The following is a 26,238-nucleotide window of genomic DNA, read 5'->3' on the forward strand; positions in this document are numbered from 1 at the left end:
CTCATTCATTGTCTCTCTTTTGCCTGGGAATCAACCACAATTCCGGCAGTAGCAGCTGCCCCCAGAAATAGGGCAAGCCAGCCCTTTCTCACTGCACCACTTTCTGACTCAGAGGAACCTTAGACTTGCCAAAGGAGATTCCACAAACATGCACTGAGCGCCTACTACAATCAGGCCCTGGATATTCAGAGGCGAACACAACGGACTCTTCACTCCTTGTAGTGCTTACATTCTAGTGGGGGGCGGCAAGAAATACAAAATACATAAATTTAAATACATAACAATGCCAGGAAGGTCCTGAAGAAGGAGAAAATATTGTAAGGAGATGAAGCGGAATGGGGACACTATTTCATATGACATCCTTTGGCTCCAGACCCCAAGGTGAGTGTCTTGGTGACCTGACACTGACTTGCCACAGTTCAAGGGGATCTGGGACAGCCAGGGGCCGTCCTCAGTCCCGAGCTGGCTCCCCATTTGTCTCAGGGAGAGTCAGTCCAGCAATGGCTAATGGACTGGGCCACAGAGCCAGACAGCCTAGGCTGGAATGCTGTCTCTGCAGTCAGAACAAATTATTAAAACTCCTTGTGCCTCAGTCTTCCTATCTGTAAAACAGAAATAATAATAGCACTATAAAGCACCACTTTGTAGGAACAATATGAGGTTAGATGAGTTAATGCATGTGATTTGCCGAAGCCAGGACCTGGCACACTATTATTGCTCAGCTACAGGCCCCAGGGAATTTTTGTCACTCTGCCCTTGCCACAACATAGCACAGAGAGTAGGGTAGAAAGTCTTCCAGCAATGCCAGACAGTCTGCCACTTATTTCGCTGTGTAATTGAGCAAGTGTTTTATCTCCTGAGCCTTCATTTCTCTGTCCACAAAATGGATTGAAATTCTTTTTCTGTATCACTGCATTATTCCTGCATGAAATGCTTTAGCAAATGGGACCCATCTTAGCACAGTGACCGGCCCACAGTAAGCGCTCATCACTTAGGATGACAAAGATTTTAATGAGGATGATAAAAAAGAAGAAATTGAGGAGGAGGAAGGGGAGGAGGAAAGAAGGGAGACTGGAGTCAGAAGCCAGTTCTCAGTCCAGCTCTGATGTTAACAGGCTTTCTCATCTTGGGCCTCAGTTTCCCCCTCCATAAAATGTAGGGTGTTGGATGCATTGTTGCTGCAATCCCTTTTGGGTTTCATGCTCCGAGACCTGTGGAATCCGGTGAAGGGTTGAGGCTGGCCAGAGGACACATGAAGATACACTTCCAGTTCAACCAATGTGTTAACCTCACTTGTTTCTGGAAGTAGAGTCATTACATATGTCCAGCTCCCAAAATGCACTGCCCCTACCATTCTGCATTCTCCTCTCACCAGAGAAACAAGGTTCTACTCCACAGATAGAAGCCTTTCTGCGCCCAGCTGGATTTAGAGCTGAGCCTGCTGGCTGTCTCCCAACCGAACGCCAGAGGGCAGCAGAACCAGCTAATTTTCAGCTCAGGGTGACTTTTTTTTTTCTTTCTCCAAAAGGAAAACACTAACAGGACCACATGGCTTAGCTCAGACCTCTTGTGGGGGAGGGGGAGGAATCGAAGAACTTGAGAAGGTTGCAAAGACCTGAAGGCTTCAAGTCTTGGCAAAGAGGGGACAAAGGTCGAAGCAGCCCACCAAGTCCCAGGTCCTTGTCACAGACTGTGAGGGACCCTAGGTGGCACTGTGAGGCCAGGGGCACTCACCCAAGTCCAGGGGCCTCCAGTGGCTCTGGGCCCTGTCATCGTGCAGAAAAGGCCCAGAACACAGCCAGGCTGGAGAAGTGGCACAGCTTGGTGGCTAAGCCCATTGACTCTGGAGCCAGACTGCCTGGTCCAAATCTTGCCTCTGCTACATCTTAACTTGGGGACTTTTGGGGCAAATTCCTGAATTTCTTTGTTCTCCAGTGTCCCATCTGTAAAACCACTATAACAATAGTATGTACTTGCGACTTTGTGAGGATTAAAATGAGCTAATGCATGAACAGCGCTGAGAACAGTGCTTGGCACACCCCAAGTGCTTCATAAGGATAGGGTAGAGTTGTTACTATTATCATTATCATCACTGTAGGAGCCAAATGATGACAAGGGGTGACAGCCTGGGACACACTTTCTCCAGGCAGCAGCCCAGCCCTGCATCTATTCCCCCATCCCCTCCCCAGACCTACTTGAGGCTAAAGCATCGTCTCCCAGGGGTCCTGGGTACAGCCATCTGGGCAGAAGCAGGACCCAGGCCAGGCCTAAGAGAAGTTCACCAGCTATGACCCTGGAGAGCAGAGACAAAGCTTAAGGAAACCAAGCAAGTTCTAGGTGTTGGGGGATAGGGACATCGAGGTCCTGACATGGCTCACTTCCTGAGAAGAGGCCGACCTGAGCAGGGTGTGAAGCAAGTAGTGTGAGGACACCGGGGGCTAAAGGCAGGGAGGCTGCAGAGGACCCCAGACAAAATCAAGCCCAAGCCTCCACATTTGTACCTACGCTTTATATTGCACAAAGGACATGCACATCCTGGCCTTGAGGCCAGCAGGTCTGTGTTCTAGTTTCATGTCTCCCACCCACAAACTATGTGACTCTGAGCCAGTTACTTCATTCCTGCATCTCTGGCTTCTCATCTGTGAAATGGGTGAGGCAGCCAATCCCTCACCTGCCTCTTTGGTTGAGATGAGAAGCAACTGATCCACAGTAGGTCAACCTTGAACCACACACACACACACACACACACGCAGACACACTTGTCTGGTTAGGTAACTAAGGTCACACAGGCTACTGTGTGTGGCAGGGCTGGAGTTCACTTCCCAGCCAAAAAGTTATAGCTACCTTTTTCCCTTTAAAAGTCACATTTTTTTGAGAGCTTACAATGCACCAGATGCTGGGCTAAGCACATTGCTTCCATTGTCTGTTTTAATTTTCAGAGCAATCCTAGGAGGTAGCCATTATGATTTCTGCTCTACTGATGAGCAAACTGAGGCTCAAAGAGACGAAGGGGCTTGCCCAAGATCACTGAGCTCGCTGAGCCGGAACGAGAACTCTGCAGCTGTGCACTTAACTGCTGTGCTGGGCTGCCTTAGAATAAGGAGGTGTCCGTGGGGAGGGTCCTTAATTTTAGATTCCTGTTCGCCTACCTGGAGAAGGAAAGGAGATGGTGCAGTACAACAGGAAGCCAAAGGGACGTGAAAAAATCCCATAGAGAGCCCGGACCGCCCCCACCTTCACCCCACGCCTCCCTGAACTTAGGGGTAGTCACTTTTTAATGCTTAAGTTCTCGGCGCCTCAAAGACATCTTCACATGTCCTTTCTCTTCTTCAGCAAAGGTCACCACCCTCCCCCCCAACCCGGTCTCGCTCACAATGCTGGGAATACAGACTGACCCCAGTGACCCAGGCCTCTGTTTTGAAAAGTTAAATCAGATTAGCTCATTAATGACCTTTGCAAATACCTCGGTGGTGGGCTGGCCTCTGTGAGCCCCTCTGTGGCCTTGCGGGCTGCTGGGCCCGGCGGTTAATGAATGACTTGGGCAGGCTGGTGCAACAGAGGCTCTCTGTGAAGCCAGAAGCACCCAGGGGGCGCAGATCATTAATAAATATTGATTTGGCTCTTAGGGAAGCAGCCCGCGGGAGAGCTGGCCCTGGACACCCACGTCGTGGGCTCATTAAGTCGGGGTCAACTGCTCAGCCCGGACACCAAGGGGCGGCTGGCTCAGGAGTGCTCCTGGGCAAAAGGCCCCCACAGGCCAGGCTGGAGCCTGCTTCCTGGCCAGCGGGTCAGAGCAGCCCTATTAAGTTTATAGCAGTTCAAGGTGCAGGCTGAGTCTCATCTAACCCCCTCCCTCCACCAGACGTTCATCAGCCCCAGGGTTTAGCCAATGAGGCACCCAGACTTCTGCCTCCAGTCTGTCTCAGGGAGAGCAATAAATCCTCCATTTCCTAGGCCCAAAATAGAAGGGTGCTTCCAGCCCCTCCTCCCAGGCTCCTGGGTGTCTTCTCTGAGGCAATGGCCTCCAGCCCCGCAGAGAAGCATTGGCCATGCTCTCCCAAAAGGAGAAGAGATGGCGTGCCAACATCCTACAGGATGAAGACTTTTGAGGGTTTTATTTTTCTCTTTTAATGAGCTTCTATTTTCTTTGCCAGAAGGAATGCCCTTCAGGAAGGTCTTGGCAAGAATGGGTGAGTCAAACGCTGGCTGATGGTGCCAAGCTGTCTCCCTCCTCCTCTTAGACGGAGCAGAGGTGTGGTAGGTTCAAGGCCTACTTTTATCGCTGACATGACAGGCAGAATATTTGATCTCTCTGTCCACGTGTGAAAATGAGAATGAGAATCAGATGAATAAAAGGGACTTAGCAGGAAGTAAAGAGTGAAGATGTGCTGAAATGAACAAGTGGATGGAGTGAATGAATGGATATGAGTTAAACAATGAATAAATAAAAGAATGACCTGCATGGTCATTTATTCCAATCAGCAACCTAAGTCAGAACCCTCTTCCCAATATCCTTTTTAAGATGCCCCACGTCTCATAAACATATCTATTGGCAGGTTGCCCACTATATCCTCAAACACCAAATTTTGTTTTCTGAGGGCTCACATTGCAATGAGATCTGATTACCAGCCACTTACAACTGGAGTTATGGCCAACCTACACTGGATGAAACAGATACATAGAAATGTATACAGCCTCTTCCATAACATGTCTATCTCTGTCCAGGAGTCCCTGCCTGTCCCTGCTTCCCCTCTTCCCCCCATAACCAAGACTGGCTTCAGTGTACCTCCTAAGTGTTCCTGAGGCATGCCACACTGCCCCATCCCTGTATATATCATGCCATATAGCAACTACCTGCTAGATTCTAAGACATGTGAGTCCAGGCACCATGTAAGTGTTTTTCCCTCCTGCATCCCTATCATGTAGCCGACATCGAATGGGTGCTCAATAAATGTAAGTTGCATGAAGGAATGATCAGCTGAATTAGGGCATAAAAGCGAATGAAAGAGAAGAACGTGGCAAAGCTGACTCTGTGGGTTTTGAGAAGGAGTAGTAAGAGAAAAAGGAAGAAATTCCCAATAGTTAGGATTTTAACAAATAGGGGCCACATAATTTATAAAATACTAAAGAATTCTAGTAGGGATAATGGTCTCAAATGCTATAAAAAATTCAAAGAGGATGAAATAAAAAGAGGCCACTGGTTTTGGTAATGGGTGCTGTCAGAATGGTAAGGAAGAAGAGAAGAAAAAAAGGGAAGGAAGGAAGAAGGGAGGGAGGGAGGGAAGAAGGAAGGAAACCCACATGAGAAGCTGGCCTTCCATTTCCTAGACCAAAGCTATTTCCAATATAACACACAGCCAAATGAACAACGTTAAGCATCAAAACTGTGTTCACAGGAAGTAATATTTGGAAATGGGAGATTATTCCCAAGGCCCCTCATATCACCCCATACATGAAGTTGTCACCCTGGCTGCTAGGGGAGGCTGGCCTCGATGAGGGGGTGGCTGCCACCAACTCCTTATACATTATTAGCCTGCCCAGTGTCTATACCCATGTTGCTGGTGGTGGCAAATAGGCTGATATTAGGCTGAGGTTATATATCATAGAGCTCACTCCCTACTGAGGCCTAAGTATATCTAAGATCAGGGACTTATTCAAACTCAAGAAAGTTCAATTCATCAAACCCCATAACATTCAGAGTATCTTGCATGATTACCCCCTATGACCCAAGAAAGTGGCAGAGTAGATCTTAGCTCTATTGCACAGATGAGGAAGAACAGGTAATGAGGGTAGGGGGTTGGTAGAGCCGATAGGGGATCAGATGGATTTCAAATCTAGCTAGCAGGGTACAGCTGGTTCTTACCTCTAAATTCATTGTTCTCTCTGAGTCACTATAACACTCCCTCAACCCAACATGAATGGCAAATTGACATTCAATTACAATCATTTCATATCTTCTTACTGCCTCCTTCAATTGAGGGAGCACACCTGTCACTCAGAGAAAAGGCGTCCCCAGTCTAATTCCCTATAACTTTCACAATCTTTAGGATTGACCCAAATAACATGTCCTGGTGGCCTTTCCTTCTCAACAATGAGGACTTTGGGATTCTGGCCTTGCCTCAACCATAAGATTCATTGGGTATCCTTAGGAAAGACTCAGGGGTAAGTTTGCTGACCATTTTGCCCCAGGCATATTATGCGAATTATATCCTAGAGTCCACACACCACCACCAGCACACAGATATCTTCATTTTACAGCTGAGAACAGGGAGGCCTGCAGAGGGCAAGCAACTTGGCCCAACAGCTACAACCCAGGATGGAAGAGTCCAAAATCCACGCTGCCGTTCAAGTTTACCTCTCTGTCTCATCTCCTAATGATGAAAATGAGAATAATGTTATCTGCTTGCTCTAGCTATCTGAGCTGGCTGTTGCAAGGCTTCCATGATACAAGCTAATTGGGAAAGAATTTTGAAAACAGTGGATTTGGCATGCAAATGAGGAATCTCTCTTAGAATGAGGGCTTGCTTATAATTTTATGATCTTCCTTAGCTTAAAGAGCTGCGACCTGGTAAACAGACTGGGCTGCAAAAAAAGCAGTTGCTCTGGATCTTCCCTTGCCAGTACGTAGACTGCAAAGGAACAAGCCGTAGACCAGCTCCAGGCTTGGGACCACCTCCCCCTGAATGGGCTTATCCTCTCAGCTGCGGGTCTGCTTGACTCAATGAGGCAGTCTGCCGAACCAAAAGTCCCATCCTCAGCTGCCAGGCCCTAGGGCAACATCCACACATCCAGCAAGCATCCAGGTAGACTGAAAAAGGCCATCAATCCTGTGTGTTTTTAAAACACGAAGATTCGTGGTCTCCTGCAGACCCAGGGCCACGAGCATCTACAGCCCCGAGAGGCACACACAGGGCCAAGTGAAATGCATGCACAGGACAAGGTATAGAACTGAGAAGAGGTCAAAGGGGAGAAGGGACAGTGAGAAAGCAGGCATAGGTGGTGGGAAGGGGGAAAGCCCCCAACCATCTGGAGCCCCCTTCCACACCAAGCAGCTTCTCTCTAAGAGCTCTCAACTCTGTAGGAACCGCGACCCTTTTGAAAATTTTCTGTCTTAAAAAATACTCATGCACATGCATGTGTACCATTTTGCCCGCAATCCTAGGGGCTTTCCAGACTCCTCCAAGGAATCCTATCCTTCCTGCTCCCACAATGGAGTTGAAAGTTCAGCCTCATCACAGCGCTGCTTTTCAGGGCAGCAACACTGAAGCAGAAAAAACTCAAGAGGGCTGGGGGTGGGGGGCATATAAGACAGAAGGAATAAGTCCAATGATATTGCTTTTGTTTTCTCACAATAATTTTTTCCCTTTAATCATTGCTTCAGGAGTTGATCCAAATTAAATAGACAAATAAAATCATAAGTGCCCCAGGCTAGAAAGATAGATAGATGGATACATAGATAGATAGATAGATAGATAGACAGACAGATAGATGAATAAATAAATAAACAGCCTTTCTTCTCCCCATAGAAAATATACCTGTACTGGTAGGCTGGACTCCCTTGCTTCCATACCAGGACCCTTATAATCACCACAACTTGAACAAAATCCACTCAATGTTGGGGCCAGCCTGGTAGCATAGTGGTTAAGTTTGCATACTTCACTTCAGCAGCCTGGGTTTCACAGGTTTGGATCCCAGGCATGGACATAGCATTGCTCATCAAGCCACGCTGTGGCAGCATCCCACATAAAGTAGAGGAAGATTGGCACAGATGTTAGCTCAGTGAAAATCTTCCTCAAGCAGAAAGAGAAAGCTTGGCAACAGATGCTAGCTCAGGGCCAATCTTCCTCATACACACACACACACGCAAATCCACTCAATGTCCATTTGCTCTTGGAAAATAACTCTAAACAGATAAATTTCTCAAAAGGTGACGATCCTGTACCTCCATCTACCCAAGACATTTTATCCGTCTGCTTCTCCTGGCTGCAATCTTTCTCCATGTAGGAATTTTCCATCCCCCTATAAATGTCATGTCATGCAGAAGACTCAAAGGGAAAGGTAAAAGGATTAGTAGGTTGATCGATGGAAGATATTAATGCTCTTTCATGTTGGGTTGAAGACGGATTTGAGGTCATCAGGAGAGAGGATAGCAGGAGAATAGACCTCAAGTATTCAAAAGACTCTCTGGATTAAAATCCTATTAAACTCACATCAGCTTCTCCAGGAGGCATTTTAGAAGGTTGGGGTTTCTTTACCATGTCAGCATAATTAACCTTCCTTTAAGCTGTTTTGGGTGGGGAACTTTAGCAATTAAGAAACTGAAAAGTTTCATTTTCTAACACCCACATGGCCTTTTGAATGGCTCAAAAACTAGAATGGAAAGTGGTTTAGCCTAATTGATTTGAGGGGTTCAGATCTCCCACTTCAACCTGCTGTCAGACTTGCCCCTGAGCTTTGAGACCCTCAATAGAAAGGGCATTTTGCTGAGTGAAAGCATCAAAGGTTCTGATCTATGACGATGCTTTTCTTCCTTTAATCATTCTCCCTCTGAGTTCTACAGAAAGAAAAACTCTGAAAAGGGATGGTTTTTTCCCCTAAAAAGATCTCTTTCTGGGCTCAGACTCCAGTCCATAAAAACTACCCCAGAAACCCAAAGGGCCCACCTCTCTCAGCAGGTGCAAGGCTGTGCTATTTCAGCATCACTTGCATCTCTAGCAGCTGTTCTGTTATGTGGACATGAAGTTAGGAAACCATATGGCATGGAGAGGGATGTGAGTATGGGAGCCAGTGTGGGATGGAGCAACCAATCTTCTGAAGAAATCAGGGTCACAAAACATGTGTTGTTTTAAAGGGTTAGTCTTAGCAGTTTTTTCTTCAGTAGGTAAAATGTCAACCCAACTTCAAATATCGACGCCCTGCCATTTTGAGCCCTGCCAGGGAATCAAGCCTGTGCTACATTCAGCCTCTGATAAGCCCAACACTGATCACATGATACCGCTGTGTGAAGACATTGGCTTTTTCACTTTCACACTTGCTGGGTCCTCAGAGTTAAGCAGTGAAGAAGAGGCCAAATTCCACCAGCCTTGTCTCCATTAAGGCACCTGTCCCTTTCCTGTATTCACCTGGGTGTCTCGTCGCCCTTGTCAGCCTGTGAGCTCCTTAAGAACAGGCAGTGTTGAATCCCCTCTCTCTCCAGCTCCCAGCACAGTGCCTGGCACAGAGCAGCGCTCGACACACGCTTACCCACAACTGCACAGAATTCACTTGGTGCCTTGAGGCAAGTCATGGCCTCTGTTTTTCACAATGAAAAATGAAGGAGTCTGTTGGGTTGCATGACCTCTGAGGTCATTTTGCAGTTCTCATGATCTCTGAAAAAGTAGTTGTGCACAGGCTGGCTTTTCATGGCTCCTGTGCTCAGGCCAGTGTTTGTAATAACAGTGACGGTAATGGTAGGGATAGAGAGCATCTATTAAGCCCTTGAACATGCTCTGCACTGTTCTCAATGCTCCACTGGTGTTATTTCATTAATCCTATGAGGCAGAGACTCTTGTTACTCTCATTTGATACAGTGGGAGACTGTGAAGGTCAGTAATTTGCCCAAAGTCACACCAAGTGTGATGTGCCTTGGTTCTGAATTCTGGGCTCCTAGCTATTCCTTCACATCCCTGTTAAGAACCTCCTTTCTGAGCCTCCAGTTCAGGCTGCCAGCCCTTCAGATGATCTACATACATCTTCTCTGGCTCCCCAAGGGGCTGCCTGCCTGCCTGCCTGTCAATTGCTTTGATTTCATACCCCAGGAGCCCAGCTGGCCTGGCCTCCACCTGCTCCAAGCAGAGGCAGAGCTTGCCCCAGGATCCGGCAGGCCCTTTGTCCTGAGGGCCTGCAGCTCCTGTCGGGAGCAGGTGGCCGGAAAAGCAAAAGAAGGCAGTCATCAGGAAGCAGCTCGGGCTGTGGAAGGGGAAGGAAGGCAGATAGGATTGATGGGAGCTGGAATTCCAAGTTCCCGCCCTGAGTGACCTGAGCCATGGTGCATGTCCACCCTCAGCAAGGACAGAACCCTGGGATAGACTTCCTTGTCTCAGTTATAGCCACGGGGGGTTGAGGGCAGGAAAACAAGAGAGATCTCCTAGGAAATGTTTGGGGATATCCTTTAGAAAATGTTTCAATGGTCTGTGCAAAGAGGTGTCTTGTCTCACTTAAAAACATCTCTGCCTATTAAAATGCTATTTTCAGCTGCAGAGCCTAAAATCCTCTTGACCTAAAGTCAAGTGTTGTGGCAAAAAAACCTTTTGATTTTACGATGGTAAAAATTTTTGATTATTTAGAAAAAGAAATAGTTCATCTCAGCAATTGCACTCCTAAGCATTTACCCAAATGAGTTGGAAACTCATGTCCACACAAAAACCTGCACATGAATGTTTATAACAGCTTTAGCCATAATCAGCAAAATTTGGAAGCAACCATGGTGCCCTTCAGTGGGTAAACTGTGGTACACCCATACAATGGAATATTATTCAGTGATAAAAAGAAATGAGCTATCAAGTTGCAAAAAGACACAGAGGAACCTTAAATGCATGCTGCTAAGTGAAAGAAGCCAATCTGAAAGCCTACACACTCTGTGATTCCAACTGTATGCCATTCTGGAGAAGTCAAAACTATGGACACAGTAAAAAAAATCAGTGGTTTCCAGAGGAAGCAGGTAAGGAAGGAAGGATGAACAGGTGGAACACAGGGCATTTTTAGGGCAGTGGACCCACTCTGCATGAGACTGTAATGGTGGATATGAGACTTGTCAAAACCAACAGAAGTGTACAATGCAAAGCATGATTCCTAACGTAAACTATGGACTTTAGTTAATAATAATGTATCAATATGGCTCACCAATCTTAAAAAAAAGCACCACACTAATGTAAGATGTTAATCATAGGAGAAACTGAGGGAGGGAGAGGCAGGAGAAATGGGGCATACGAGAACTCTCTATTTTTCCTGCGCAATTTTTCTGTGAACATAACGGCTTTAAAAAATAAAGTCTAGGAGCCAGCCCAGTGGCGCAGTGGTTAAGTGCACACGTTCCGCTTTGGCGGCACGGGGTTCACCGGTTCAAATCCTGGGTGTGGACTTGGCACTGCTTGACAAGCCATGCTGTGGCAGGCATCCCACATATAAAGTAGAGGAAGATGGAGACGGATGTTAGGTCAGGGCCAGTCTTCCTCAGCAAAAAGAGGAGGATTGGCAGTAGATGTTAGCTCAGGGCTAATCTTCCTCTAAAATAAAATAAAATAAAGTCTATTAAAAAAATACTTCATCTGAATATGCTTTGGACCCTAAAAAGCAATCACCTCGTTCATCCGTATTCTTTTTAGGCTAATCATAATCATAACTACAACCACATACTATGATGTATCGAGCCGGACACTGTTCTAAGCACTATTCTAAATGGTGTGTTCTCGTTTAATCCTCACAAAATCTGTATGCAAAATTGAAGATAGGGTAATTAAAGAGGCTTGTCAGGGGTCTCAAAACCAATAAGTGGAAGAAGTAGGACTTGAACGGACGTCTGTCCAACTCCAGCCCATACTTGTAATTCCTACATTCTATTGCCCTACTGCCCTCCAGGGACATCAATGGGCAGCATTTCAGTAAGTAGCTAAGGGGGCAGAGCAAGTCTCAACAGATCCTCTATTTAATTGTTCATTCACAAATTCTGTACCAAGCACTGTGTTACACTCTGAGGACACAAATAAAAGTAAGAGACTCTCTTTATGAGCGAGGAACTCGTAATCTAGGGGAAGAGACAGATCAAGAGATGTCCGATGACAATGAAAGCCCTAGGAACAAGGAGACAGGAAATCCCCAGCTCCAGAAATGGCGTGTCATGAGAAGGACATGGGGAGAGCCCTCTAGTTGGAATCGAGATAACTAGGGAATTTATCTTGAAGTTGTATTGACATAGAAAGCATCCTGGACACCCTAACCAGCCCCACTCTGGAGACAGGAGATTGAGAGCATAATAACCCAGGAACAAAAAATATACAAAAATTGCAGCAACACAAAGAAAAGGACTAATATCAGAGCTATCTTGAGAAAGGGGGAAAAGAACTAACATCTATCAAACGTCTAAATTATGCTAGGCATTCATCTAGGTCCCTAACCTACATCCTCTAGTTTAATCTCCCTAGTGGTCTTCCAGGGTAGATATGATTTTTGCCGTTATTTTATGAGTCTCTTGTGTTGCAAAATTGTCCTAGTTCTTACCTGTGTCTTTCTTCTTATCCCGGGAAAGCTCATGCACCGTGGCGCCGATGTCATGCCTCAAGATTTTGATGATGTTTGCCAGAACAGGCATGCTCCGTTTATCAAGATAGGTGAAAAATTCATACTCGTCTTTCTTTAAACGTGATGGTCTGGATTCAATGTGGGTCAGGTTTATATCATTCTCCTAGAAAAGAGAGTTGGGAATGTGAAGGAGACAGTGGTGGAAATTAACACAGACCATATACGCAAAACATACAACACAACGAAATACAGAGAGATGAGGAACAAGATTCTTTTTTATGAGAGCAAAAGAAAGTCCTTAAATTCGCAAAAGTTGTTTACTTTTTCTTCTGCAAAACCAAGTAACAGATGGCAGGAGGTGGGGGAAATAGTTCAAACGCCACAGAAATTTAATTACATGGAAATCTGCTAAAGTCCTGGAGTTGCAACCACAAGATTTTGGTTTGGTTCAAATATCTAGGACAGTGGTTGCCAAAAATGTTTACATAGGAAAACCTCCTTTCCCAAATGAAATCCCATAGATCTTAATAATGATATCTCAATAAATAAATAATGTAGAAGCAACATTGTTCTCTTGAATAGGGTTCACAGGAGCCAGGCTTATTGAGTTTAAATCAAAGTTCTTAATTGTATTGGCTATGAGACCTTAGGGGATCTACTTTGTTGCTTTTAACCCTCAGTTTCCCCATCTGCAATTTGGCGGAATGAATGCTACCTGCTTCATAAATTTATTGGGAACATCAGATGAGACAATATATACACGCTGCCAGTTACACGGTAGATACTTAGTAAAAATTTTCTGGTATAATTGCCATTCATACTGTTACATAATTACTTTTCATTCGAGTTATGCAACAAATGTATATGAAGCACCCACCAGGTGCCCATCACTCTTCTAGGTGATTGGGAATACACCAGTGAACAAAACAGACAAAGATACTTCCCTTTATAAGCTTACACTCAAGTCGTGGGAAGACAAACAACAAACATAAAAAACAACTGATTTATGTATTATTTTATAATGATAAGGGCTAAGGAAAAATACTATGCAGAGTAGGGTGAAGGGGGCAGGCAGTCCTGGGGTGGAGTGGGGCAGACTGCAGTATTTAATAGGGTGGACACATGGGGCTTCATTGAGAAGGGAAGATTCACGTACAGGCTGCTTTTATTAAATGTTGCAAAAATAGTGATCACTTACTGCAGCTACTGGACTTCAATGTCTTTAGCTGGTGATATTTTAGCTATTATGAGTTTTTCATGAAAAAATAAGAGAATCATTTCCTTAAATTGGTCCACAAATTTAAATGTGTGCCAGTCATCTGCTACTTATTCAGAAAGTTTGATTTCATTGACAGTACGATTCTTTGTGGAGAAAATCAAGGAGCATTCTCTACACATTATTAAAATAAACAAACAAATAACCGAGGTCACTGCAAACATTTAAACAGACAAAACGTACCCTGAAAAAATAATATTTAACTTAACCAGCTTTACAATTTCAGAAAACAAAATTCAAAAACCTTGTAGCTCAAAAGGTATATCTTTTCCTTAGATTATCGATGGCATATGGTTGAAGAGAACATGAATAATTACAATAAGGATACCTTTTCGCATTTGAATATCACTTTACAGTTTAGACTTATTTTTTATGACTTTCCCAACAATCCTTTGAGGAGCTTAAGAGAGACGTAAAAAATGAAATCAGAGATGAAAGTGCTTTGCTACAGGTAGCGGGAGAGAGAAGCCCACTTTTTCTAATCTCAGGATCATTGGTCTTCTAACTACACTGCCTTTCCCGCCAGGGATAGAGTGCGCATTCTACAAGTATCAGCTTTTATCGTTATTGTTACTATTATGCCAACCACAAAAAACAAAAACCTCTGGGTATACTAAACACAGTAATAAGTAACCCCACACAGGCACCCTTCCTGCTCTTTCTTCTTCATAATCCCCAAGGGTGCATGATGGAACCATTATTTACAGGCGCCAGCTGCAGAGAACACACCCCTGACAGCGATGACCAGGTAACCCAATGTGAGGGCCCTGACTAGAGAGACAGAACGTGGAGGAGGGAAGGCCAGTGAGATTGCGGTGGCTCTGAAGCCTTCTAGGCAAACAGAGGTAACTTTCCAAACAAAAGCAAAGAGCAATGTCATCCTTCTTGGCTCCGGAAGAAAGAGAATGGGTAGGCTCCACCTGCTATTTACCTAAGTTGAAACCTCAAAAGAAGAGATAACCAATCCCTGCCTTGTGTAAAGCAGAGAATACAGCAAACCAAGAACCAGGAGTGGACACGCCTCTGGCACACTTACTTGGGGAAGAGTACAGAAAGGCGGGTGGTGTAGGGGGTGGGAGCAGGTGTAGGATGGAGAGGGCTGGAAGGCAGATCGTAGGCTGTTAATGTTCACCACCCACACCCCACCCCTCGCAACAGCACTTCCAGAGAGAAGCCTCTCACTTTGGGAATGGCCGTAAAACAATTTATGCCCTGTGACTCAGTTTTTAGAATTTTGAAGACTTAAGTTATGGGAAAAATTTTCACTAAAATTTGTAAGCAAACTAAACTCCCATAATAAGGGATTGGTTAGGTGGATTGTAGTATAGTCACTCAGTGGAGATTGTACGACAACTAAAAAGCAAGTAATAACAACAACATGCATGAAATAAAGTGTCAATAATCACTGTAAGATATTAACAGTGGTGCTCTCTAGATGATGGGCCTAGGGGTGATTTTGTTTCCTTCTTTCTATTTCTTTTTTTATCATAATTCAACTTGTCTAAAAACAACATTTATTACGTTTATAATAAAATTCACTTTATCTCTTAAATGGTTATAATGACAATCACTTGGGAAATATTTATGATGGATAGAGATATGTGATAATTAAAACAAGTTTAAAAAAAATATGCCCAGGCCAAAAGAAATAAAAAGACTAGAATGAAACGCATCAAAATGAGTTATGATGAGACAATGTGTAACTTCTATTTATTTGCCAAAAGTCTTATAATATTACCAATATAACGAAAAGAAAAATATATCTTTTAAAATTGAGTGAAGTTTCTGGCTAAGAACACCCAGCCAAATGCTTTAAACTATTTCTTTCCCATTTGAATCAATTTGTTAGTAATTAACTCTCTAGTTTGGCAGGCAATTTCCTTATTGGAGTTATTCCAGCTTATCAGTGTGGATCCTTAGATACCCATAATTTGGGTTGCTAAGAGAGGCTTTAGAAATGAACCTCCAAATTTGATTATGATCGTAGTTGCCTTTTAGGAAAAGAATTTTTATTTCTAAATAAGGGCTCTATGCAGGTTTACAAATTGACCCATACACACTCACCGAATCTTTGGGTGAGGGATAAAGAAAGAGGAACTCTTTCTGTTACTCCACCTGGACATCAGGATGGAGGCAAGCAAAGTTTAGAGGTGAACATTTCAAAGACAATTTCATGATTTGTCCAATAGTTAATTTATGCATAAAAGATAGCAGTGTGACATCTTAATTCATCAGAACTCTTGAGCAGAGTAAACAAAATGAAATGAATAGTCTATTTTAATAAAGACTGACCAGAAACCTCTTTCTGTTCCCATCCTTGAGAAAAATCTTTCCAAAGGGAGATTGGTCACAAGCAGATAAAAGCAGAGATACACAGAATTCACAATGTGAAAAATGGATTTGTCCTTCTGAATCATTTTTTGACGTCAAGCTTAGAGTCCCTTCCTCTCTTCCATTCACTCCTTGAGAAAAGGAGAATGGTATAGTGAAAAAGTGTGGGCTTTGGAACTAGTCTGAGCTGAAATTCTGGTTCTGCTACTCGCTGCCTTTGGATACATTAGCTGGTCCTCCCAAACTTTTGTTTGTTTGTGTTTAAAACAAAGATAATGATGTTATCTGGCAACTTTGTGAGAAAAAGAGGGAAAGCACCCAGCCCAATTTTGTCTTCATTCACAGATACTCACTAAGTACTCATCTCTCAACTTGGTATAGATATGCATTTCCCTGGGAGGTGAAACACATTAAGTTTTATGAGACATTTTACTCTTTAATATTTGCTTTACCCTGAACTTTTCTCAGCTCCTTTCCTGAATGCCTGTTTCAAAAAGAAGGAGGGAAACTGAGCATACTTTCATATGAGACTAGACTGGGCAGGGAGAGCTTCTTGGACCACTTCTCTTGCCTCAGAGTAGGCTTAAATGAAGTTATGTCCTGGCCTATTCCAGAGGTTTCTGGGGGCAACACCAAACATTCATAAAGAATGTCCCAAATCATTGGTCTCAAGGAAACGGACAGAGGCTTTCAATAATTCAACCTGTCGAGCACCTTCCATGTGCCAAACCCTGTTCTGGGTGCTAGGATACAACAGCAAACACAGCAGGAAACTTGCTGCCCTCCTGGACCTTACATTCTTGAAGAAGGAGACAAACAGTAACTATAATACATAAATAAAATATACAGTCTTCAGACTCAATAGAGAAAGATAAAGCAGGAACAAGGGACTGGATATTCCAGGGGTGAAATAGAGGAGCTATTTTAGACAGTGTGGTCAGGAAGGCCTCAAAAAATAAACAGGTGACATTTAAGCATAGACCTGAAATCAATGGGGGAATAAGCATGAGGGTACAGCAAGTGCAAGGGTCCTGAGGTAAGATGGTGCACAATATGACTGAGCACCATCAAGGAGGCCAGTGCGACCAGGGCAGAGTGAGCAAGAGGGAGGGCAACAGGACATGAGGCAGGAAAGTAACTGGGAATAGACCATGGAAGGCATCGTTGGCCATTATCTGAGCTTTGGTTTTACTCCAAGTGAGATAAGAAGCCACAGGAGGTAATTAGGCAGAGGAGAGACATCTTCTGACTCATGTTTTAAAGGGAGCTACTACTACAATATTTGGGATGAGAAATGACAGGTGCACAGATTGGAGAAGAGGCTCACGGAGGTGCAGGCAGGGCTTCTTACATATTTCATTAATCTCCTCTTGTGTGACGGTCAGAACAGCACTGGGTGACCAAGAGTGAGGAAATTAAATCCCCTGGGATTAACAGGAAACCAAAAATGCTCCCAAAAGTATGAGGAGCACAATTAAATTCTAGAGGGAGCTCAAGATTCTCCTCCACTCTATGGTGGAGGAGGAATTCTTGGAGGGTTCAGCCTGGACTTTCAGTAGGATTTGCACCACGTGGCCCATCTTTTGGGGTCCCACTCTTGCTTCCCCTGGGAGTGTCTCTGTTGCAATCTCTTGGCCTTTTCTTCTTTCAGTCTTCTGCCTCTTTACTAAATTATTTCTTCTGCATCCTCCCTTCCACGTAGTCGGGGTTGTGTCCAACTCAGAGGAGATCCCTTCTGGGGCAGAGCTGGGGAGCAGCTTAATCCAGGCTCTTTTCAAGGCTTTAGAGAAAAGACATTCTTGTCCTTGTGTTCCTCTTTCTACACCTTTTCTTGCCACCAGAATAATAAGAGCAAAAAGGCCCTGTGGCCTCTTTCAGCTCAGGTTACCAATGACCAATCACAACTCACATGCCAACAATGGGCCACAGCACTCTGTCTAAATTTTCACAATGTGAGAACTCACTTCATAATGAAAGTTTAAAAAGTAAGCTCTGTGTTACTGTTTCTCAAATATGCCCCTCTCTGAACTGTTTAGCAGCTAAAAACAGTGCCGGTTTTCCATTTGAAGTTCTTCTACTCAAAAAATAGGTCATCAAACCTACATAAAGTGTTTAGTGCAGGAGCATTGTGTGGATAAACAATGGAAGCAACCTAAAATCCCACCACCAGGAAATGGATAAAGCATCATCACATGATGGAACATACAGAGGGGACAGTGAATGAGCAAGAACTATAGGGACAAATCTCAAAAGCAGTAGTCACCACCTTCTCTTCAAGGAAGAAAACTGCAGGAAAGTTACAATATGATTCCAGTTTTATGAAGATTAAAAGCTTGCGAAACTATGCCATGTCATTAATGGATCTCTCTGTATAACAAAGTATATAAAGATGCATGGGAATAACATACATCAAATTCAGATGAATAGCTACCTCTGAGGAGGGAGGGCATGGCGAAGGGGCACCCGGGGGCTTCAGTCACTTACACAATGTTTTGTTTCTCAAGCAGGGAGTGAGTTACATGAGTGTTCTTCATATCATTATATTTGGGGGAATAAATAAAATGAAAAAGTGATCAGGGTTGTAAGAGCATTTTTTTTTCTTCCAGGGGAGCTCAAAGCTCTTCTTATTTTGATTAGAGAAGAAATGTTCCCTGTAAACATTTTACTGCTCATGGCTGCTCAGCACCTAAGGCCAGAGGGGTAAGTCAAAGCAGTCCTCGTGATTCACTCTTGATCCTGTCCTGTTCACCAGGCCCGGGGGTCACAGGCAGTGCCTTCAAGTCCAAACTTCAGAGCAATAAATATCATGTATCTGCCCAGATGTCCCCTCCGCAATCCAGCCTCTGTCCCCAGGAACGCTGAGGTTGGCAGATGGTAAAGGATTTGAGGATTCTGTGACCAGATCACTTGTTTACTTTCTCACTTCAAGTCATTTGTTTCTTCATTCTGGAATTTACTTCTCCTTTCTCCTCCTCTGGCCAACTTCTTCAGTTTTCAGCTTAAACTATGTCTGCAAGAAACTCCCCCGGCCTCTTATGTCTAAAGTTATGGTTAAGAATGCTCATGGAAACTTGAGCTCCTATAAGGGGCAAGAATGACTATCTAGCTCACCCCACGCTCCCCAGCACCTATATAGGATCTGACAATAGTATGTACTAAAAGAATGTTAACCGAATGCATAAATGAGAGAGTATGAGCTCAGTGACTATCTGATGAGGGGAAGAAGTGGGTCACAGGCAGAAGGAGAGCTCACAGGAAGTGAATGAGACACGTATAGATTGCGCCTTTTCCATTTGTTTCCAGAAGGCTAGGCTACTGTGAAAACGGAGAGTGAACTCTGAACTAATTGCTAGCTCTAAGTGTCTAGCCTTCTGCAGCTTGCTTAGTCTGAACCTCTGTGCCTCCATCACTCAAATGATGCAAATTGAGCATACCCATGCACTTCGGAGCTCTGTATGCTTGTTCCCTTCCCTGGAGAACACACAGTAAGGTGATTAGCGGAGCGCTGGCAGAGGAAAGGAGATCTCTTCTTTGCAACTTCCCCCAGGAGCCTGCTTCTAATTTTATAGCCCATTACTAAGCCACTTGCAGTAAAGACTCTCAGAAGACTATTTTTCTAAGGTACAGGACACGAGCTAGCAGAGGCTGAAAATATAGAGAGCTATGGAAAATGTTTAAATAAATGCACAAAGAATTGAGAGTTGGAACAATCAACTGAGGACAGTGGGATGTTTGCAGATTAGCAGGTAGAAGTTTTGGTGTATTCCTAATCGTTAGGCCCCAGTTCACTAAAACTGCTGCTTCGTTGTCCCCACCACCCCATCAACACATGGAAACACAGCACCTCCGTACCTCTATTATAAACATCAAACCTATTGCATTGCTTTCTCATGTTGTTACTGGCTGAGGTCTACACAGCTACATGCCCATTGGCAGGCAATGAATGCCATTCTTTACTGGGATGGTGATTTTAGTGCTAATCATCTGAGGAAAAGATGGACTCTCAGAGGGAACCAACCTGACCATGCTGGGAGAAGTCTGCCCTCGCTCTGCAGACCTTGCTTTTCCTTTGAGGAGCTAGGATGCCTTCTATGTGCTTCTACTGGTTAAGGGCTAAGAAAGCTTCCACTGTATGGGGTCAGGCCAGGGGAGCCAGACGTCCAGGGTTCACATAGCTGTTAGTATCTCATTTATTACTCTGAGCATTTATCAAGATTTGGTTCAATGTCCCAGCTGTATCTCTGCTGTGCTACAAGCCATCAAGGGATGCTCCTGCTCATTAAATGTGGAGGTGACTCTATTAAGTACTTAGCAAAGGGATTCACAGGGTGCAAGCGATTCTCCCAAATAGAATGTTTCTCCCTCCATTGCCCATCTTGGAGGAGATGGATAAATTTTTATGTTTTGTCTCCACCGAGGAAAGTAAGCATGTTTATACCATAATTTTTGCTTTGATTCTGCCCTGCCTTTTGCGGGCTGTTTTGATAGTAACAATGCTTGAAAGGAATGTCTTCCAGGACCTATCCACAGTAGAGATGCTGCCCTTAAGTGATTTGAAATATGCTCCCTGTAATTTCTGCACCGTCTTCTTTTGCTTCTGAAGTAACAGGAAATAAGTAGTATTCTTCTTTCATGATGGCCCTTCAAACATTTGAATGAAACCATTGTTTCCTCACCCCATCTTCCCTCCTCAAGTCAAACAATCCTAGTACTTTAACTCTTTTTCGTAGAGCGAAGAATCTAAGAATCCCTGATGCTCCACGACCCTCTGAAAATACGGTGCATAGAAAGGAGGAGGGCAAACATTCATTGAACCTTTACTATGTGCCAGATACTGTTATATGTACTTTACATGTATTAATTCATGCATCAATATTAATTAATATTACAATTAAGCAACATTATTTAATGATAATATCGGTTAGTTATTGATTAATATTATTTAATAATAATTAAGTTAATATTTATTTATTATTTAGTATTAATTTACTTTATTTTCACAGCAGCCCTATAATACAGGCTTATTATTGCCTTCATTTTCAAAATGAGAAAACTAAGCTACCAAGAAGTTAAATAACTTTCCCACGTTCATCCAGCTCATAGGTGGTACAACTGGGTTTTGAACCCAAATAGTTTGGTTCTAGACAGCGCAGTCTTAGCCCTGGTGCTGGTCTACTCCTCAGGGCCCCAAACCCAGGTTGTAACTGGTAGTCTGGAGCTCATAACTCTAAAACGGCAGAAGTTCAGTGGAACACTAGTGCCTGCAAGATATTAATAGGTCCTCCTTGAACAAGTTCCTGTGGGCAAATACTTTTGGGAAATGCTGAGGAGGGAACGCTGAGTAAGTTTCCTCACTGCAGGGCGTACCATGGTTTTTAATGTGTTTATGTGTGTGATGGCTCTCCAAAATATAAATGGAGAATTTTCCAGACATGGTTCCCCTTGGAACTCTTTTCTAATAAAACAGCTACGAATATGTAAAATTCGATAAAATATTGTTTAGGAAACACTGCTCTAAAGTATAGTTTAGATTCTTTCATTTGCTTTGCCTTTTGTTACCTTTGGTTTCATTTTGTATAGTCCAGAAGTTTAGTGTCAACTACACAATATAAAGGTTTTGTCTGTATTTTCATCTGCCACTCGCTTCTCCACCTCATTCACAAAGATTTCATTAAAGGTCTAAGTATGCAAATGCACTATAGCCATGACAATCCCCCTGTTCAGCAAGCTACTCTGCTTTTCTTTAATGGCCCTGCCCTGAGTCTTGGTCATTACCACTTGCCTGTAAATGTTCACAAACTACATTAAGTAATATATTCCAGATTTTTTACTTTTGGGGGAAAAATATTTCAAAAAATCAAGTCTTCTTACTCTTTCCAGTCTTCTAACATCTTTGTCATCTTCACGCTTTCTCAGAGATTTCTGACAGGGTTCATAGGTCACATATCAAAGGGTAAAGAAACAAACACCGTGGGAGCATCTTCTGTGGGCTCAGTCAATACCATGCATTTGACATGGCACATGTAATCTCCCAGCCCCCTGGAGGTCTACACCATTTGCCCCACTTTATAGAGGAGTAAACAAAGGCACACAAGTTAAATGACCTGCTAAAGTCAGTGAGATCTGAGATTCAAACCCCCCAAGACAAAGTCTGTCCTCCTCATAGTCTTTAGACCACAACGTGGCTACTATGATGTTTGGAACCAAAGATATGACCTCTTCTAAAGACAAATAAGTGATCCCTTGAATCCTCATAAAATCTTGGCCCCAGATACTCTCTAATTCACCTCCTTGGAAGTAACAGATTGGCGATGGGGTGACATGACATGCCCAAGGACACAGAACCCTGAGTCAGGGCTAGTCCTAAAACCCAGTCACGCTCTCTTGGCTCTCAATACTTTATTCCAGCATTGCCAGTTTAAAGATTACTCTCCTTTAAAGGTGAAGGCAAAATAACTGTTGTGTCGTTCTGCTTTCTTATAAACAATCAGTTCTTCTCTGATAAAGATGATAAGGCTGAGGTTTTAGAATCCGAGACCTAAGTCAATTTCTGTGGTTCTACCATGTTAAGTGTCTACCTCAGGCGAGCTCCTGAACTGCCTGACCTCTAGTTTCCTCGTCCCTAAAATGCTAGGTATCACCTACCCTCCCTGAGTATTAAATAGGATTTAATTCTTTGAAAGCATTAAGTATGCTGGGTATTAAGTATGACGTGATTCACGGAAAGTGGTGAGGACAGTCCCGGTGACAAGACGGGCTCTGTCCCTGGAAACAGCTGGGAGCAGGTGTTCTCATTTCTGATTGGGCATTAGAGTCATCATGGGATTAAAAAAAATTCAAAAACAAACAAACAAAAATCCAAGACCCATAAAGAAATGACTGAAACATTGACTACATTAGATTTTTAGAGTTCAGTATGACAAATGATAGCATAAACCCAAATAAAATGAAACAGACTGGGAGAAAATATTTGTCACACACATAACAGTATTCAGATTATATAAAATGTCAAGAAATCAGTGAGATTTGCAACAGAAAAAAATGGCAATCTGAATGGACAAGTCACAATTTATAAAAGAAAAAATCTAATATTGTGAAATACAAAAAGACATCCCATCTCACGCATAATTAGGGAAATGAAAATTAAAACAATAAATTAACACATTTCACCTATAATATTGCCCAGGACTAAGAAGCAGTAATAAGTTAATATTCTTAAAGGTATAGAGAAATGAGTATTCCCATATTGAACGAGTGGTAATATCAATTGTTACAGGATATTTGGAGAACAACTTAGTAGTTTCTTAGTATGAAAATGCCCATAGGACTGGCAATTGCACAATTCCACTTCTAGGTATCAATCCTACAGAAATATTGCATATTATATAGGAAAAATAATAATAATAATAACAAAGATAAGTACTGCAGAATTGTCTGTGGCTGCAGAAAATAGCAAACACCATAAATGCCAAAAATAGGGAGATGGATAAATAAAATATGGTACACATATTAAGAACTACTCTTCAGAAGTTAAAGGTTATGAATGTGATCTGTATGTATTAACAGGCAGATATCTCAAAAACATTGCATTCAGAAAAAATATAGATAGCAATTCTTACTGAACACAATGTGCACGGACCCTGAGGGTTTTACATGCATTAAATCATTTAATCCTGAGAACCACCCTTGGAAGCAGACACCATTATTATTATTCTCATTTTACAGATGAGGAACTGAAGCACAGAGAAGTCAAATGACTCAAAGCCACAGCCCTGCCCTCCCGAGTCTGTGTTCTTGACCGCTCTACTGAACTGACTCAAAGAGGCTGCAGAATAAGGCGCATAGCACGGTACATGTCAGTATCAATATCGTTTTTTGAGGGGCTGGAAAGAAATATACTAAACTCATCATAATGTTGCCTTGGCCAGGAAGTTTGCAGGATGACAGGATTGAGGGGAAATCAGAAAGGACTATAGCTGTATAATCAAGGAACAATATGTTCACTTGTAATTTTTGAAACCGTAATCATACATGAAAAAATGAAAGTGAGGGGCTGGCCCCGTGGCTGAGTGGTTAAGTTCGCGTGCTCCGCTGCAGGCAGCCCAGTGTTTCGTTGGTTCGAATCCTGGGCGCGGACATGGCACTGCTCATCAAACCACGCTGAGGCAGCGTCCCACATGCCACAAGTAGACGGACCCACAACGAAGAATACACAACTATGTACCGGGGGGCTTTGGGGAGAAAAAGGAAAAAATAAAATCTTTAAAAAAAAAAAAAAGGTGAATCTTATAAAAAAAATGAAAGTGAATATGTCAAAATGTTAACAGTGGTGGTTGTGTGTGGTGGAAATATAGGTAGTTATTTTTCTTGTACCTTTTTCAGTTTGAAAATTTGAAATTTGAAATTGCTTTTTTCAATTCAAAAGAAAGAATACCTGGTAACAGTTTCCCCTCTCCCCAGAGACTGGGAGGATGGGGCCCAAATATCTGCATTTTTAAAAAATTCCAGAAGTGATTCAGATGTGCAGAGACAGCTGTATTTGGCAGAGGTGTGGGGTCAGGAAGAGCTCGTGGGCTTTGGAACCTGAGCTCCAGAATTCAATCCCTTCCCCACCACACACTTGCTGTGTGATCTTGAGCAAGTTACTCAGCCTCTGAGAACCTCAGTTCCCTCATCCATAAAGTGGGGTAATACCTTCTCCACCAAGTTAAATGAGGATCAAATCAAGCATCACCCGTGCCTGGCTTGTCATATAATGTGGTTCCACAAATACGAGAATTTTATTTTCTCCCTTCCCTTGGCACTTTGAATGATTATAACTTAACTGCATGTTGCCAGGCTGTTAATAAGGGTGGAAGGTATGCTGGCCTCTACAACGTCTAGAGCAATTTCTGTAATAGATTAGGAAAAAAATCAATATACACTAACAACAACATTTCACCAGTCACCCAACACAGTGACCTCTGTTTCTTCCTCTGTAAATTAGGTATAATTACACGACTTATGGACCAGGGCAGTTAGATTTTGAATAATGCTTTTAAAAGTTCACCCAGAGTACACACATGCACACACACACACACACACACACACACACAAACACAAACACCCCTTGGGTGCATTTTATGCAGTCCTGGTAATTTAGTTACTTGTGGTTTATTTATTAGATAGAAAACACATTGTTAATTTACTATTATTTAATTTATTAACTCTGACTAAGTCCTGACCTCTCAAGAAGAAAATGCTGATTAAGTGTAACATAAGGGTAAAATGTTACATAGGAGCATTTCACAGATACATTCTTACTCATGGACAGTTAGTCATTCAGAAAGTACTTGTCTCTCTTCTGTGCACTCATTGCTTGTTCTCATTGAGGCAGCCATTTTTTCCCCGTTGGATAGCCAAGTTTAATTTTTTTAAATAGACTTTATTTTTTTTAGATCATTTTTAGATTTACAGAAAAATTAAGAGGATAGTACAGAGAATTCCCATAGACTCTGCTCCCAGTTTCCCTACCGTTAACATCTTATAGTTAGTGTGGAACATATGTTACAACGAATGAATCAATATTGATTAATTACCATAAACTCAAGACCATGCTTTATTAGAATTTCTTTAGTTTATATCTAATGTCTTTTTTCTGCTCTAGGATCCCACTCAGGACACCCCATTACATTTAGTTGTCATGGACTTAAGCCTCCTCTTGACTGTGACAATTTCTCAGACATTCCTTGTTTTTGATGACCTTGACAGTTTTGAGAAGTACAGGTCAGGTATTTCATCTGATGTCCCTTAATTGAGATTTGTCTGATGTTTTTCTCATGGTTAGATTGAGGTTATGGGTTTTGGGGAGGAAGACCACAGAAGTAAAGTGCCATTTTCATCACATCATATCAAAGGTACATACTATCCACATGACTTACCACTGTTGATGTTGACCTTGATCACCTGCCTAAGCTGCTGTTTGTTGGTTTCTCCACTGAAACCTTACTCTTTCCCTGGCTTTCCATCCTGTCCTCTTTGGAGGAAAGTCACTCTGCACCACCCACACTCCAGAAGTGGGCAGTTATGCTCTCCTCATTGAGTACAGAATGTCTCCTCAAATTACTTAGAATTCTTCTGCATGGGAGATTTGTCTCTTCTCCATTTATTTATATATTCAGTCACCAGATTTAATTTTATTAAAGAATTCATGGTAAAAATTAATCGGCTCAAAAATATTCCTTCTTAAAATCCAGGGCAAAAGAGTAAGAAAAAGTTTAATTTTCTTTGGTCATATTTAAATTTAATCTCATTCTTAATTGGACACTTAAAATATATAAAACTGGGTCTGTGGAGGATATAAAGACCACCGAGCC

The 26,238-nt window shown here is 42.9% G+C and overlaps 1 protein-coding gene across 2 annotated transcripts in view; it reads right to left on the bottom strand.

Annotated features, from left to right (window-relative positions):
* Positions 1 to 26,238, bottom strand: part of PAH (phenylalanine hydroxylase) — a 69,933-nt gene that overhangs the window by 35,917 nt on the left and 7,778 nt on the right. For both annotated transcript variants that reach the window (XM_014835046.3, XM_070507166.1), the window contains exon 3: positions 12,256 to 12,439. In XM_014835046.3, the coding sequence (XP_014690532.1) occupies positions 12,256 to 12,439 (184 nt within the window). The remainder of the gene's footprint in view (positions 1 to 12,255; positions 12,440 to 26,238) is intronic.

Source organism: Equus asinus, chromosome 4 (assembly GCF_041296235.1).
Source record: "Equus asinus isolate D_3611 breed Donkey chromosome 4, EquAss-T2T_v2, whole genome shotgun sequence".
NCBI lineage: Eukaryota > Metazoa > Chordata > Mammalia > Perissodactyla > Equidae > Equus > Equus asinus.